At 40.0% G+C, this 14,432-nt stretch overlaps 1 protein-coding gene across 6 annotated transcripts in view; it reads left to right on the plus strand.

Moving 5' to 3' along the window:
• The window catches only part of LOC106964173 (catenin delta-2-like), a 94,816-nt gene that overhangs the window by 59,855 nt on the left and 20,529 nt on the right, over window positions 1–14,432 (plus strand). For 4 of the 6 annotated variants that reach the window (XM_015059518.1, XM_015059520.1, XM_015059522.1 and 1 more), the window contains exons 3-8: window positions 768–802; window positions 3,268–3,384; window positions 9,976–10,127; window positions 10,223–10,396; window positions 11,820–11,959; window positions 13,558–13,796. In XM_015059518.1, coding sequence (XP_014915004.1) covers window positions 768–802; window positions 3,268–3,384; window positions 9,976–10,127; window positions 10,223–10,396; window positions 11,820–11,959; window positions 13,558–13,796 — 857 coding nt within the window. The remainder of the gene's footprint in view (window positions 1–767; window positions 803–3,267; window positions 3,385–9,975; window positions 10,128–10,222; window positions 10,397–11,819; window positions 11,960–13,557; window positions 13,797–14,432) is intronic. The other 2 variants (XM_015059519.1, XM_015059523.1) reach the window with 1 other exon arrangement.

The following is a 14,432-nucleotide window of genomic DNA, read 5'->3' on the forward strand; positions in this document are numbered from 1 at the left end:
CACAAACACTCCGGCCAATCGGGACCACAGACATAAACTTTACAGGGAAGACAGACACAGAGCCACAGCTGGGCAGCATGTTGAGATGTAAACGGCGCATATAATTGTTCGTTCACAAAGATAAATAATTCTCACCGCTCCACAACGCGCATCTCTGAATTCGCTACAAGTTATTCTTGCAGTTCACATTGAGCTGCGCCACCAGAGCTAACGCGGCGGGTTTTAAACTCTTACCTAGAGTTCTCCAAAGGATCATAATTCCTCACAGTAGGTTTATGTAAATATCCGTACAGGTCAGCCTGTGTCCAGTTTGAGTGAAAGGAGGCGGCAGCGCGTGAGGCAAAGCGCAGAGGCACCAGCTGTGTGATTGGCTCGCGCGCTGTCGGGTTTAAATGCATAAACCTATCATTTAGGAATAAATCTGCTCTGCTAGTGAAGTGCTCAGAGCAAAAGAGATGCTTGCAGCCTGGCTTTAAAAAAAAAGAAGCAATTTTTCGTAAACAAGCAACGCTTAGCCTGGCGGTGGGGCTAGTAAAGCATGGCGGGCTGCCAGGCTTATAATACACTGGGGGAAACCCTGTATTCCTAGTGAATTTCAGTGTAGTTCTATTGGATTTGAATGAAAACAGGCTATTTAAAAAGGCTGCATACCTGAGCTAAATACTGCAGAATCTCAGTGCAGATATCACACTGACATCCGGTGCAACAGCAATTAAAGTTTAGCACATTTCTAACCCGGTTTTGTCTTTATTGTTTGTATCTTGCAGCTCAGCAGATGAGAAGTTTCGCTGGAACAACCAAGGTAATCTAAAATGTTGCAATCTATGTTTTTCAATCCTACATTTTTGTCCTGCATTTCACCTCTTGTAAAACTCAGCATATAATCCCCAGCCCTTATTCGCATGGGGCGTGCGTCACCCGAGTGGCAGACAGAATCAATGGGCCTCCAGATCATTTAAAAGTCAAATGAAAACACCTCACCGGGCTTGACCACTTTTCTGACAGTGTTTTAGTTGGAAAAGGGGAAAAAAAAAAGAAGAAAGAAACATGCTTTGACACTTGGGTCAGTCCTCCTGCCTCTTTGTTAGCCTTGCTCAGATCTATAGGATGTGGAGAGCAGATTGATTGGCTGAGTGCACACTGGGTGACCTCTGCCAACAAAGAGGTGGCTAACACAACGATCCCAGAGATTTTGTGGTGAAGGCTTTCACTGTCCGGCCTGCTGTGATCTGGCCTGACCACTCAGCTCAGTTTGCTCCACAATAAACCCATCTGTAATCATGTCATCGCTCACAAATCATTGAAAAGTTGAAAAAAATACATATATACCATTTGTTTGGATAAAGTCATTATGACATTTCTGATCATCTGTACACTTATTAAGCTTAATAAAGCTAAAATCCACGACCTGCTGCTGCTTTTTATGCTTTTAGTTGTGCAAATCAAATGTTTTTTAAATCATAAAAAATCATCTTGAATGCTCTGTCAGGTTTTACACCACACCACTTCGTTAGCAGAGATCCCGAGGAGTTCCTCAAGGTCTCATTTTTTAAAATTATATTTTAATATCTGTATCTTATTTTTATCTATAAGGAACTAAAAGTTTGTAGTTGAAAATACATTCTGGAAGCCAAACACTGAAATGTGCAGAAATTTCAAATGACAACTAAAACCATGACTGTTTACTGTAGCATAAAGGTCAAAAATTATTTTACTGTCGTATTGTATCGTATCAGATCTTTTCTCTCGCTGTATCGTATCTTGGTTCTTTTGTTTCCAATTAGATTTTTAATTCCTCTTTCTGTACGGCTTCAATTTTACTGTAATATATGACTGCTTTGTTTTTAACGTAACTTTCTTTATCCGTGCTCCATTTTGTTTCTCTCCCTTTAAAGTACTTTGCTTACAAATAAATCTGCGTTGCCTCAATTCAATGAAACATCGCAGTCAGTCTTGAAAGTGTTTTTTTTTTTTTTTTTTCCAAAAGCGGCAGAGGCTTCGGTCTGCAAAGGCATCACTTGAAGTCAATAAAATAGGCCTCCTAAATCCTCCCACTAAGGCCGCTACTATTAACGTTCTCCTTCCATCTCCGTAAGAGATTAATGCTGCCGCTAAGACTCATTTGTGAGCTTTTATCTTCCTTGGCAGCCGTCTCTAACTGGAAAACACTGGCCGTGCCATCAGCCGCTGTCTGACAGACAAACGGCTTGTATCTCGGTACAACGCGGACCTCAGCCCCATTAGATTTGCTGATAAATGATCAGATTTTTACCCTTAACCCATAGGGCTAATGATGGCAGTGTTAAGAGAAAGTTTTTACTGCCCCGCCCCTCTTACAGATTTCTTCAGTTTTTGCTTTTTTGTCAAACTTCAAGGCAGATGATCAAGCAACATTTTAACGTCAGACAAAGATAACATTTGAAAATACAAACTTAGTCAAATGGTGATTACATTTACTAAGGAAAAAGAGTTATCCAAAACAGTAACGGTTATGGGAAAAAGTAATTACCCACTAAGCTTCATAGCTGGTTTTGTCAACCTTGAATAACCATCAAGAATTTGCCATGACAACCAATCACTTTGACTTTGCTATTTTTTTTTATTAAGTTTTTTTTTTTTTTTTTCAAACCACATTCATGTCAGGTGTTTTTAATGAAGCAAAAATATTCAATTTCACCGCCTCAACTCTGCTTGAGAGAAAGGTCTAAGATATTTTGAATTGAAAATTTTTTGAAAAGCTCTTTAAAATTAACACTTGTGTGAATGCATTCTCAAAAATACGCCCTACATCTGTTTTTAAATGTTGTTTTTTTACTTTATAGAAACCTTGTTTGCAATAGAGCCAAAATAAAAAAGAAAGAAAGAAATATGAAGTCTTCAACACGTTGCCTAGTTGTAAACTTGAAAAGTTAATTGAAGCTGCTGTATTATTACACTATTTTGGACAAGTTTTTAACATTAATATGACTTTTCTGTGTTTTCATCCAAATGTTTCTGATTTTCTTTATTTTTTTTGTCTCAAATTATCAGTCGGTTATTTATTGTTATACCCACGGTTATTAAATTAATGTCTAGTTGTTACTAAAACCTTAAGATTTTTTTTTTGGGAACATAACCTGGGATTTCATGGCTTTTGAACCCACACTAGATGAAAAACATGCGAGTACACTCAGGTTAAATCCAGGAGGGCTGCTGTAATCATGCACCTTTAGAACATAGATGAAGACAGATCACTCATTGTCTATTCACTGTTTTGTGCGCATGTAGATGGACAGAAGGACATAGAGGAGGAGCTGACGACCGGCCTGGAGCTCGTAGACTCGTGCATCAGGTCGCTTCAAGAATCCGGCATCTTGGACTCGCAGGACGCTTCTACAGGAGACAGTAAGATAAATGTTTTGCACTGCAAAAACCAAATATTTCCAAGTACTTCTGCTCTAATTTATAGTCCAAATATATTAATACACTTGAAATAAGACAAAACTAACTCCTAGGTAACTGTTAAGTGAGACAGAAGAGCTTGTTTTTTTAAGCTAATAATTCCTTAATATGCATCGATTTATCTGCCAGCCGATTTCCTTAGTGTTGGTAGATCTGTGGTCGGCCGATGCTTACGATCTGGTCTACCTCAGCAAAGGTCTGAAAATCAGCCACCGTCCTCTTCTGCTCTCCTGTGTGAAAGCTTTGACTGACAGGCCAGCGCACCAGGTCATGTCTCCACATACCAACTCACTGACTTTCTTCCTACATTTAGCGACATTTTGGACAAAAAAATTTATATCAGCCAAAATCGGAATCGACAGGTCAGGCTTTTTAAATCTCAGTAATCGACGATCAGCCAGAAAACTGCAATCGATGCACCGCTAATTCTCACATTGAGCTAATAGAAATAATTTTGGCAATCCTAACACCTTGAAAACAGGAAACGGTCATCTGTCTTTTTTAGCCAGAAAGATAAAAAAAAAAAAAAAAAACTTTCATCATCCATTTTATTTGCAATTTTCACACACTTCGCTGTACTCTGGTGGCTTGATACACTGCAGCTGAGCAAAGCCGCGTTAGAAATTGCCAGCAGGCTCAGGGGGGCCTTAAAAACACGGGTCGTTTTTAAATCCGCCACGCAGCGGTGTCATGAAAACAGACGCGCTCACAGAGATCCCGATCCGCTCCCTGCGCCTTCCCACTCTGCTGTGATCTCCCCGCGCTCGGTCCTGGAGATGATACCCGTGTCTTCGCTACACTCGACCCCTGTGGGGGTGAGGTAACTGTCAGAAGACACGCAGCGCTGTGCCAGTAGCTTGATATGCTAATCCATCCTCGCTGAGATGTCAGCTGGCCTGCTGTTTGCAGAGAGGAGAGGCAAACACACAAATATGTGGCTACTGTACTCTGCACAAGCTCTGGGGAAAAAAAGACGTGTGTGTGTGCACACTAACAGTGGGAATTGCACTGAAGGCACCACAGACAGGTGTACAGTCCTGCATGCAGTGGTTGCCATTAGATACGTACATCATCATGAACCAAATACTGGTACCAGAAAATCTGCTTGATATTTATAATGTTCACATAACAGTTATGTAACTCACCACCTGATTTATCCCAGAAGAAGACGGATGAGGGAGAGCGAAGGTACAGACCGGACAGAAAGATGGAGAATGGATGGGGAGGGAAAAAAAGCAAAGTCGAGCTAAAATGTTGGTTATTTGCTTCATTTGCACCAACGATGCAAATGTGCCTGAGCAGTTTGTCAAAGTTTTCTCTGAAATGAGGTGCAAGTTTTCAGGTTTTTAAAGTGCTAATTTTCCTTCAACAGCAAACAAGCTGCACCAACCGAGGCTCATGATCAAACGCTCATCTATACGTTTTGTTTACATGGTTCTGAACAGGAATGTTTTATTTTACATCTGCTCACTTCAGGCCTGATCAGAATCCTGAGGTCGATTTCTGGTTGCTGTGTTTTTTTTTTTGTTTTTTATTTAAACCAGTTTTAGCTGGTGGTGCTTCGCTATGACGAGTTAATATTATTCATCAAACGGGAAGTGACTGTCGTTTTTAAACAAATACAAAGTGATTTCAGGTTTTTTTTTTACTGTATGTGCAGTCAGCTCTACTAGCTGCCAATATTAGACTAGAAAACATAGTTTCTTACCTTAACAAATCAAATGTCCATTAAAGACAAAAGATAGAAGCTGGGAAATTTTACTCAAGTAAGAGTAGCGACACTTCACAATAGAAAGTACAGCATAGTAAAAAGTAAATTTTTTCAAAAGCGTTACTCGAGTAAATGTAATTCAGTAAATGTAGCTGGTTTCTACTGAACCCTGCACACAGGAGAGGGGCGTCAGCAGAGTTTCTGTCTCACGCTGCTGAGCGGATCAGTGGGCCGACTACAGAGAGCGTCTTCAGCCTTCACGCCGCTGCTGTTAGCCAGTGTGCATGTTAATCTGCGCGTCTCCTCTGCATTCACCCATTTGGGATCCACTTTTTTTTTTTAATGCTTGCGTTCCCGACTCAGCACATCCTGAGACGGCCATCTAGAATATCTGTCTGAAATAGAAAACGGATGAAATATTAAAATGCGTTGATTGACGACTCCGGTCACGAAGAAAACCACTCTGCCTTTTTGTGTGTGAGAGAGAGAGAGAGAGAGAAAAAAGGAATGGAAGAAAATGAGCAGGTCTATCCGGGTCAGAATATCTACACGATTACATGCTTCAGGTGCACGCAGATGTGCTGTGTGCTAATGCGTGAGATCACAAGGCATGAGCCATCTGTGAGCGTGTACTCACTTAATTCTAATATAACCTGTGGATGAATGGCAAAAAAAATAAAAAAATAAATAAAACTGCTAAGACGTGAAGATGGAGGGCATTTGGCTTCAGCGGTGCATGCCAGTTTCTCAAATGGATTCAGTGAAGCCTTCTGTGTTTGCCATCTGAGTGATAATGCATTTATGAAGCTTTCTTTTTTTTTTTTTGATTCCCAAAAGGCTCCCCGAGCCATACAAAGCGCACCTTAAGTGACAAATAAACAGAAAAAAAAAGAAAAAAAGAAAAGAAAACTCGGGGAAAATAACCGCCGGCTTTGGGCTTGTGTGCAAATACGCGTGAACGTGAATCCATGTAAAAACAAGCCTGGAGTGCAAAGTTCTCCGTTGGCTTTGCGATTTCTGCACGCTCAACTTTCTGTCGTTCTTTTGTGCGTGCGGCTTTGATGAGACGCGTCGCTCTTGACCGAGTCAACTCGAGCTACCTGGACCCCGGAGGTTAAGATCACGTTTTGAAGAGTGCGCCATCACCGTCTGCTCAGTCACTCTCTTCCTTCTAAAGCAATTTTTTCTTTTTTTTTTGTTTCTTCACTGCGGTCAAGCTTTATTTTCCAGCCTTCTTTATCTAGAGAGACTCCTTTTTGCCCTAGGCAGCTGATTTAATCTGTCAGCGGATGCTAACCGCCGCGCTCCGATCCTGTTCTTTAATCATTGCAAACATGCAAAGACTCTTTGTGTCTTCATGTGCTTTTTCAGGGTTTGATGTATCGTTTTCTTTTTACACACAATATTGGATTTTTGTTCAATATCCAATAGGCCGATACGCTAAACTCATTTGACCGATTGCCGATACCAATACTGATATTTTTTCCTATACCTACTTACTCAACCTATATGGTTTTCTCTACTGTGGAAATAAATCACATTCTTGTTGTCAATTTAGCCTGTTACCAATTTAGCCTGTTACCAATTTAGCCTGAAAAGGAGGCTGAAGATGATGCAACACTTCCAACTTTCATTAGGTTTAATGCCAAATTTATTAGACATTTGCTCTCTAAGACGATGACAACACTGAAACTTAAAAATGTGTAAATCGTTACAAAACTAAACTCAACCTGTTCACGAGCAACAAGTGAAAAGCTCATCATTCGTGCTTTAATACTTAACAGTCTCTTATGATGTTGTGCTGCAGGCATCAATGTCAACGGTTTGTCATATAAAAACAAAGGTTTTTATTTCGGTGAGTTATTTTTGACAGAATGGTCGATGTATTAAATTTTACAGCTAATATCGGCCGATACCATGCCCATAATATCCTGCATACCTAATTATTTATTTTCCATTTTCTTTGGACTTCTGTCAAAGAGGACAGCTCAAAAAGTTCTCCAAGTGAAAAATGCTCAGGATTTCACGATGGACGCAGAAAGTCGGTGTTGCAGTGACGTGGGCCGTTTCCCAACAAGCAGCACCAGGACCGAACCATACTGCATCTGCACTGCTGCTCACTGCATGCATTAATGCAGCCACTGGGGACACCGGTGCTTAGCCAACATTTTTGCTACGATGCATCAAAAAAAAGAAAAAGAAATGAGTTTTACATCTGTGATTAGGCCTGTTTATAGGGCAGATTAGTGCTTTTATCAGCAAAAGTGGATTAATGTTGGAATTTCTAAAAAAAAATTAGTGAGTATTTTAACGTCTGAGCATTTTTTTTTTTTGGCATGTACTCATAAGGCTCCCAGTCTCTGGTTCACCTCAAAATTATTCATTTAACTTCCAACTTTACACTGAATGGAACCATCAGTGCACATTCCAACTTTGCAGCTCTGGCACAGCTTGAGAGTGCGCTTTGTTGATGTGGTTTTCTCAGTGTGTGCGCTCACATTTGCATGTACTTTGTTGGCGCATTCACAACTCTCTCCCCCACCAAAAAAAAGCAAAAAAACCCAAAAAAAAACGAAACGATTCAACTCATGACACTTCAAGAGCTTCTGAAATTCAAACGAAGCGGTGTCTAAAATTAGCAGCCAAGCGTCGTTTTGGTGCTGTTATGCTCAGGCTGCTGTGTTTCTTCTGCATGTTTTCTTACAAAACGCTCATCTGACGACTTACCTGCCGGTGCTGACGGTTATGATTTAAAAAAAAAATTTAAAAATACAAACAAAAAAATCAATCATCAATATCATCAATAAATATTATTGATGTAGACTGATTCCCTCGACTGCATTTTTACAACAGTGGGGTTAGAAATTTTAGCTTTAGGTGTTAAAGGAATAGTTCAGAATTTTTAAAGGTAGAAACTAGTCATGTTACATTACGTCAAAGACGAACAGAAAGGTGAGGGACAAAACTTTAAATGTCCACACTGACTCGAGAACTGGATTAGTGGAATAGTGATTTTGTCCATTGAATGCTAATATGTTGCAGCTGCATCACTTACAGTAATGCCTGATCGGTCCTCGAGGGCCGGCGTCCTGCACATTTTAGTTCTCTCCCTGGTGCTAGTAACAACCTTTTCAGCAGGTCAATGTTCCTCGTAGGCCTTCTAATGAGCCATCATTTGATCCAGGTGTGTTAAACCAGGGAGAGAACTAAAACATGCAGGATGCCGGCCCTCCAGGACCGACTTTGGGCCTCCTGTTGTAATTCAACAGGTTTTTGTCTCGGTTGAGAACATTTGAAAATGACCGACACTCTTAGGATAAAATCATCGGCGAATTTTAAGATGGTAAACATTCTATCTAAATGCCGTCGTCAGAACGTTTGATATGCATTTTTTGAACGTTCTTCTGAATCGTGGACCAGTTTGTCTAATTTTACCTCGGCATTATGAACATTTTTTGCATGATTGATTTGTTTTGTCTTGTAATTCTAGTACAAAATGTAAGGAAAAGAATCAAAAGGGGTTAAGATGGAACATTTTTCTACAAGAATAGTTTGTCTTTGCCTTCCTGCCTACAAGCCTTTTTTTTTTTTTTTTTTTTTAAATCGTTGTCTTCCTTTCCGGACGTTTGAACACGCCTGCCTCAGACTTATAAATGTCTAGTTTTGAGCTCCCGTAAAGGTCGGCATGGTTTGCAGATGATTTAAATTTGCATGTCGCTGTAGCCGTGATGGGGCGCTTGCGTTTGTCTCCGAAAGCTTTAGGTTAATTGCTTTACCTTCCCCAAAAAGTCGCTCATCAGACTCCTTCAGTTCAAGGCAATTAATCTTGGTCAGCACAATTTCACCATTTAAAAATGCTACAGTAGTGCAAGGAAACAGAACTCTACCAAAAACAAACAAAAAAAAAATCTGAAGATTTTGGGGGAATATAATCAATTCCTACATTGTGAAATTCTCCTTTTGCATTGCAGTGTGCAAAACAAAAGCCAGGTAGGAGAGCGAGCAGGAAGGGAGAGAGGTTCAAGGGTCACAGAGCATGAGAGGAAAACGCTAAGAAGAAGCCAGAGAAGTAGAGAAAAAGCAAATTTGTCTCTTAAAACTAGAAAATGTGGAACTTTAGCGATTCGTACCTCAGCTGTCAGCCTGCACTCTCTGTCCTTCTCTCATCGTTTAACTTCAAGGCAAGTTACAAACCTGCCGCTTTTTCAAACATTTGCAAAAATAAATAAATAAATAAATAAAGCAGTATGTTGTGTAACACGTGGGATGTAAACTAGGTTGCAAAATGCCTTCAAGGCCGCAGAGAGAATAAGTCTTTCCACAAAGACCGACTGCTGCCAGAGAGAGAGAGCAGAATCTGAAAATAGTTACATAAAAACGATTTGGCAGAAGTGAGACGGAGGTTTGAGGTGGCTTTTCGACAGACGTTTGTTCCAGTCGGTGACGTAACCTGGTGTCACTCCTCGCTAACGTGCTTCTCACTCTCCTTTCCTCGGCGGCTCCGTTGTCGGTCGTCGTTTCGTTGTCGTCCGATCCTGACCTCTCCCTCTGACGAAAGGTGCAGGAGGGTTTCTCTGTCTTTCCTGACAGAACGAGCACTTGACGTACTTTTTTATTTTATTTTTTTTGCAGAATATCTTAAGATTTAACATGTTTGCATCAGGTTTCTACTAGCCACCACACACTCAAAGAAGCAAAACAATACGGTGGATTGATTATTAAAGAAATAATGATAAAGTTCTCCTTTTTTCCCCCCACTCTCTACGTGACGCCATGCTTTCGCTTTTGGCCGTTTTAAGTCCTCCCTTTCAATTTCCTAACAGGACAAGGACTGCTCTCTCAAAGCGCTTTGCAGCTCAACAGCCAGGATGCCTATGCAGCTGCTGGTTACCATAGCAACCAAGGGCTGACGCTCGGGGAAACGGTGGCGGCGCGCGGCGGGCAGGTCGGAGGCGCCGTTCACAGCTACAACCAGGTGAATGTTTCTTACTCTCTCCTCCCGACCCACCGCTGACGCTCTCGCTCAACCCGGGTTTTCCTTTCCTCTCCCCTCACCCCCCACCTGTCCAGGTGACGTCCAGCCGTGCAGCCGCCCAGTTGGTGGCCACCGACTCGCCCTCTCAGTCCCAGAGAGACTCGTTTGCCCAGCAGGTCCTCGGCAGCGCCTTACACATGTCCACCGATGGCGGAGCCGCACCTGCCGGACCGTCCATGTATTACTCCTGTGCCACTTTGCCTGCTCAGGTACTCAGTGATGGTTACGTTGAAGTTGTGTATTGAAGGACCATCGAATAATCGTCCCTTACGGTTGAAAAACGAGGTTCTGGAAACTCTGCAGCTGCCTGTTTGTTTGTTTTTTTGTTTGTTTGTTTTTTTGCAGAGGTTGCAGGTCAATAAACACCTATATGTTTATAACTGAGAGAACAAATCCAACATGGGGATAAATGTTGTAAAACTATCAAGTCAAAGCTGACTTTTATATTTTATTTTTTTTATTTTTTTGGCATTGCTCATTTTTAGGAAACAGTTTTTAATTACAGAGAACTGCAAAATGAATTCATATAGCATGTTTTTTTTTGTTTGTTTTTTCCCCCATTACAACCAGAAGCCTAATTGTATTTGTGATTTTCTGGTTCTTGGAGCGGTTTTCAGTTTCAGTTCTGTTTTTGCGGATGGATTGGACCGGATTCTGTTAGACGGTCCAGGCTCGTGCTATTATTCACAACATAACTTTGCTTTATGGAAAATGTATAAATGTTAAACACAGAGATTGAGCCCAAATGTCTTTCCTCACCAAATCCTGATATGTAAAATTAAACTTTTGATAATTAGTTGTTCAGAGTGACAATAGACGGAACAATAGACAATTTTATGGTGTAATTACTAAGCCTCATAAGCAATGTTTTATTTTTTTTTTAGCATTATGTAGTGTTTAGGCCTTTTAGGCTGTAATGTAACAAAAGCAACAGAATACATATTAGTGTCATTATTTACCAACATTATCTGATCTCATTTTGAAAGTTCAGACAAAGAAAAAGAAACAGTAATTAAGTGTTTGGTCGGATGCTTCAATAAAACGTCACTTTGTTGTTATGATTGCGTAAAATGGAAGTATTTTGATTCGCTGTAGTGTAGTCAAGTCTCCCAGATCACACATAGTACAGAAACTTCTTGGCTGAAGATTTGCAGAAAAAAACGAGTTTACCGTTTACTGTTTTTGCATGAAAATAGTCAAGTTTTCTTTGCGTTTGAACTGAAATAGATAGGTTTGCGCCCACTGTTGTATGTGCACATATTGTTATTTTAATTGTGTCTAAAGAACTAATCCTGTGTAGATAATGATCGATCAGTGCTCGGTCTGGTGCTATGTGTTTTTCTTCTTTTTTTTTAGCAAACATCTTTGCTAAATAAAATGATGAGTGAACCTGGTTTGGAGACGTTTTGCTCACGGCTGCTTTTGTAAAAGTCAAATCCTTCCATCAGTTCAGCTCTTCATGTTTACTCTCTGCTCCTCATCAGAGATTTTGTCTCGAGATTTTTGTTTATTTACATTCACGTATCGAGAAAAAAAATCATTAGAAAATGGAAACCTTTTGAAGTTGACTAGCATTCCGTCTTAATGATGTCCAAATGATTTTATTTTATGTTTTTTTTTCCTGGACTGCAGCGCGTCAGCTCCCCTCTGCAGGCGGTGGGATCCCCCACCAAGCTGCAGCGCCTGGGCTCAGCAGACATGCCTAGCTACGCCACGCTGCAGAGAGTGTCTTCACCCAAACAGTCACCGAGCCGACTTGCAAAGTCCTACAGGTCGGTTGAAGTTCATTAGAGCTGCTTCGTTTACAACACGGCTTTCCCTGTTGTTGTCCAGGGATTTTTCTTTAGCTACCAAACTTTTCCAGTAGTTTTAGAACGATAACTTCTTATAAATTTGGTATACACTGTAAAAAAAAAAAAAAATTCTATTTTACAGTAAAGTACCAGCAGCCATAAATACATATTTGTTTTGATTTTTTTTACAGCGGTTTTTTTTTTTTTTTTACAGCGTACCTTGACAGCAGCAAGCAGCCCATGTCTTGTTCTGTAATTTAATTTTGTTGAGGAAATAAAAATGACACACAGGCAGCTTTGTCAGGATGCCGCTTTGATTATGTCTTGTGATTTGCTTTTCCAACACTAAAATCTACCACGACCTGGCCATGCAAATGAGTTTGAGTTAAATAACATGTTTCCACATCCTAACAAGCTGTTGTGCAAAGCTAATTGTGTGGAAACGTGGCCCAAACAAGAGAGCCGTCAGCCGGAACAATGTGAAGGAGTTTAAAACACGCTTCAAAACTGTAATATAACAGTGTGGCGGATTAAAATTTTAATTTCCAGGTTATTGGCTCTTCTAAAACCACGGCGTTGTTACTTTTTATGTAAAAAACCAGATGACAGACAGAACTGTTAAAGGTGCATCCTGTCTCTTTCAGTCAACATCACCAGCCTGTAGGAATATATTTACTGTACATCCAAAACTTGACTGGGATTTTTATGACGGTGCATTCGAGTGTTTGTAGATAGAAAAAAAGGATTAAATATTTGCTAAAAACTCAGAAATGTTGTGATTAATATCATGCATTTTTTAGAAAACGTAGAATTTTTCAAGAAAATTTTCGACATTTGAAATTTAGAAATATCCAAGTGTTTTGTAGAAAATTTCTGATGTTAATCTAAAAATGAGATTTTTCTTCTAGCAAATGTTTTTTATTTCTAGAACATTTCTGAGATTACATAAAAAGATTGAGAGGTTTTTTTTTTGGCAGAAATTTACAACAGTTTTTTCTGCAGTGGCCCTATAGTGATGCTGCAGATTGAGCATTTTTACTGTATTTAAATGAAAGCATCTGGTTTTGAGTTTCTTTTGGGCTCAATTGAATACATTTGTTTTCAGCAATAGGAACAAGATCTGGGTCACTTTTTTCAAAAACCTCTACTATGATTAGTGACATTTAATGAACAAAAGCTGATGTGGGAGCAGCAGAGTTGGCGTCTCAGTGGATAAACTTGCTTTTACCTTTTGTTAAAACTTGGTTAAGAGACTAATACTTTGTGTTGCACTTTACATTTTCCTCTGTAAGAAAATTGTTTGTGACAATTTTTACCCTGATTACAAATTAAAAGTTTCCATCTGCATCGACGAGCCAAATATGTATCACTTTTGAACTGCAGTTGGGAGACGCACAAAATCAGTGTAGGGGCCCAAATGGCCCCTGGACCGCACTTTGGACACTCCTGTTTCAGACGTTTCCATAGAATTACATCTTTGTGCTTCCTCTACACATAAAACATCTCTAAGAAACTGAAAATAGCTAAGATAGGTACCCTACCTAACAATAAAACACCTGCTCCTCCCTGCCCTGCAGCACTTCATCGCCCATCAACATGGCGGCCGGTTCCTCCTCCCCGCTCCCCATGGCCACCTCCCCCGGTGGGAACCACATCTCATCGCCCATCCACCAGCTCAGCTCGGCCGTGGGAAGCTACGCCACCCTGTCGCCCACCAAGCGCATGCTGCATCACATCGGAGCCGACAGCTACAAGATCTCCCACGAGCTCTACGCCAACGCAACCCTGCAAAGGCCTGGGAGCCTGGCAGGTAGAGGTCAAGGCAATTTCATTTCTACTTTTCGAGTGTGCGTGTTTGTCACGTTTGCAGCTCGTTGTTTCATTAGTTTTGTTTTGGTTTTTTGTGGCTTCCGTGTCCCTCGTTTGCTGCAAACTCCATTTCTGTTTCCCTTTTCATCAACAATCTCATCAGAGTCGTGGGTTCTCTTAAGGGCTTTCTTTAATTTTTGTGGATGCTAGTTAATGTGACATGAGCCCAATATCTGTTCATGTGTGATTAATGTTCAGCAGCTTGGGGACAAAGTTATGATAGAAAGCACATGCCACCTAATGTCTGATATAACCGGCTTCATGTTTTATTCAGAATCCATTAGATATATATATAAAAAAAAGGCGTGGATGAGATGTGTGTGCCTAAACTCCAGATAATAATTTTCAGAAAACATTTCAGGGTTTCATCTTTCTCAGCTTTTCAAAATGTGTACCGTAGCAATCTCACCTTTGGTAAAGATGTGTAAAAAAAATAAAAAAATAAATAAATATATATATATATATATATATATATATATATATATATATATATATATATATATATATATTTTTTTTTTTTTTTTTTTTTTTTTATTTTTTTTTTTTTTTTTGAAGAAGCCGCCCATTTTTTTATTAGAAAAAA

This window comes from Poecilia latipinna, unplaced genomic scaffold (assembly GCF_001443285.1).
Source record: "Poecilia latipinna isolate Pla-1442-1.1 unplaced genomic scaffold, P_latipinna-1.0 Scaffold1632, whole genome shotgun sequence".
Taxonomy (NCBI): domain Eukaryota; kingdom Metazoa; phylum Chordata; class Actinopteri; order Cyprinodontiformes; family Poeciliidae; genus Poecilia; species Poecilia latipinna.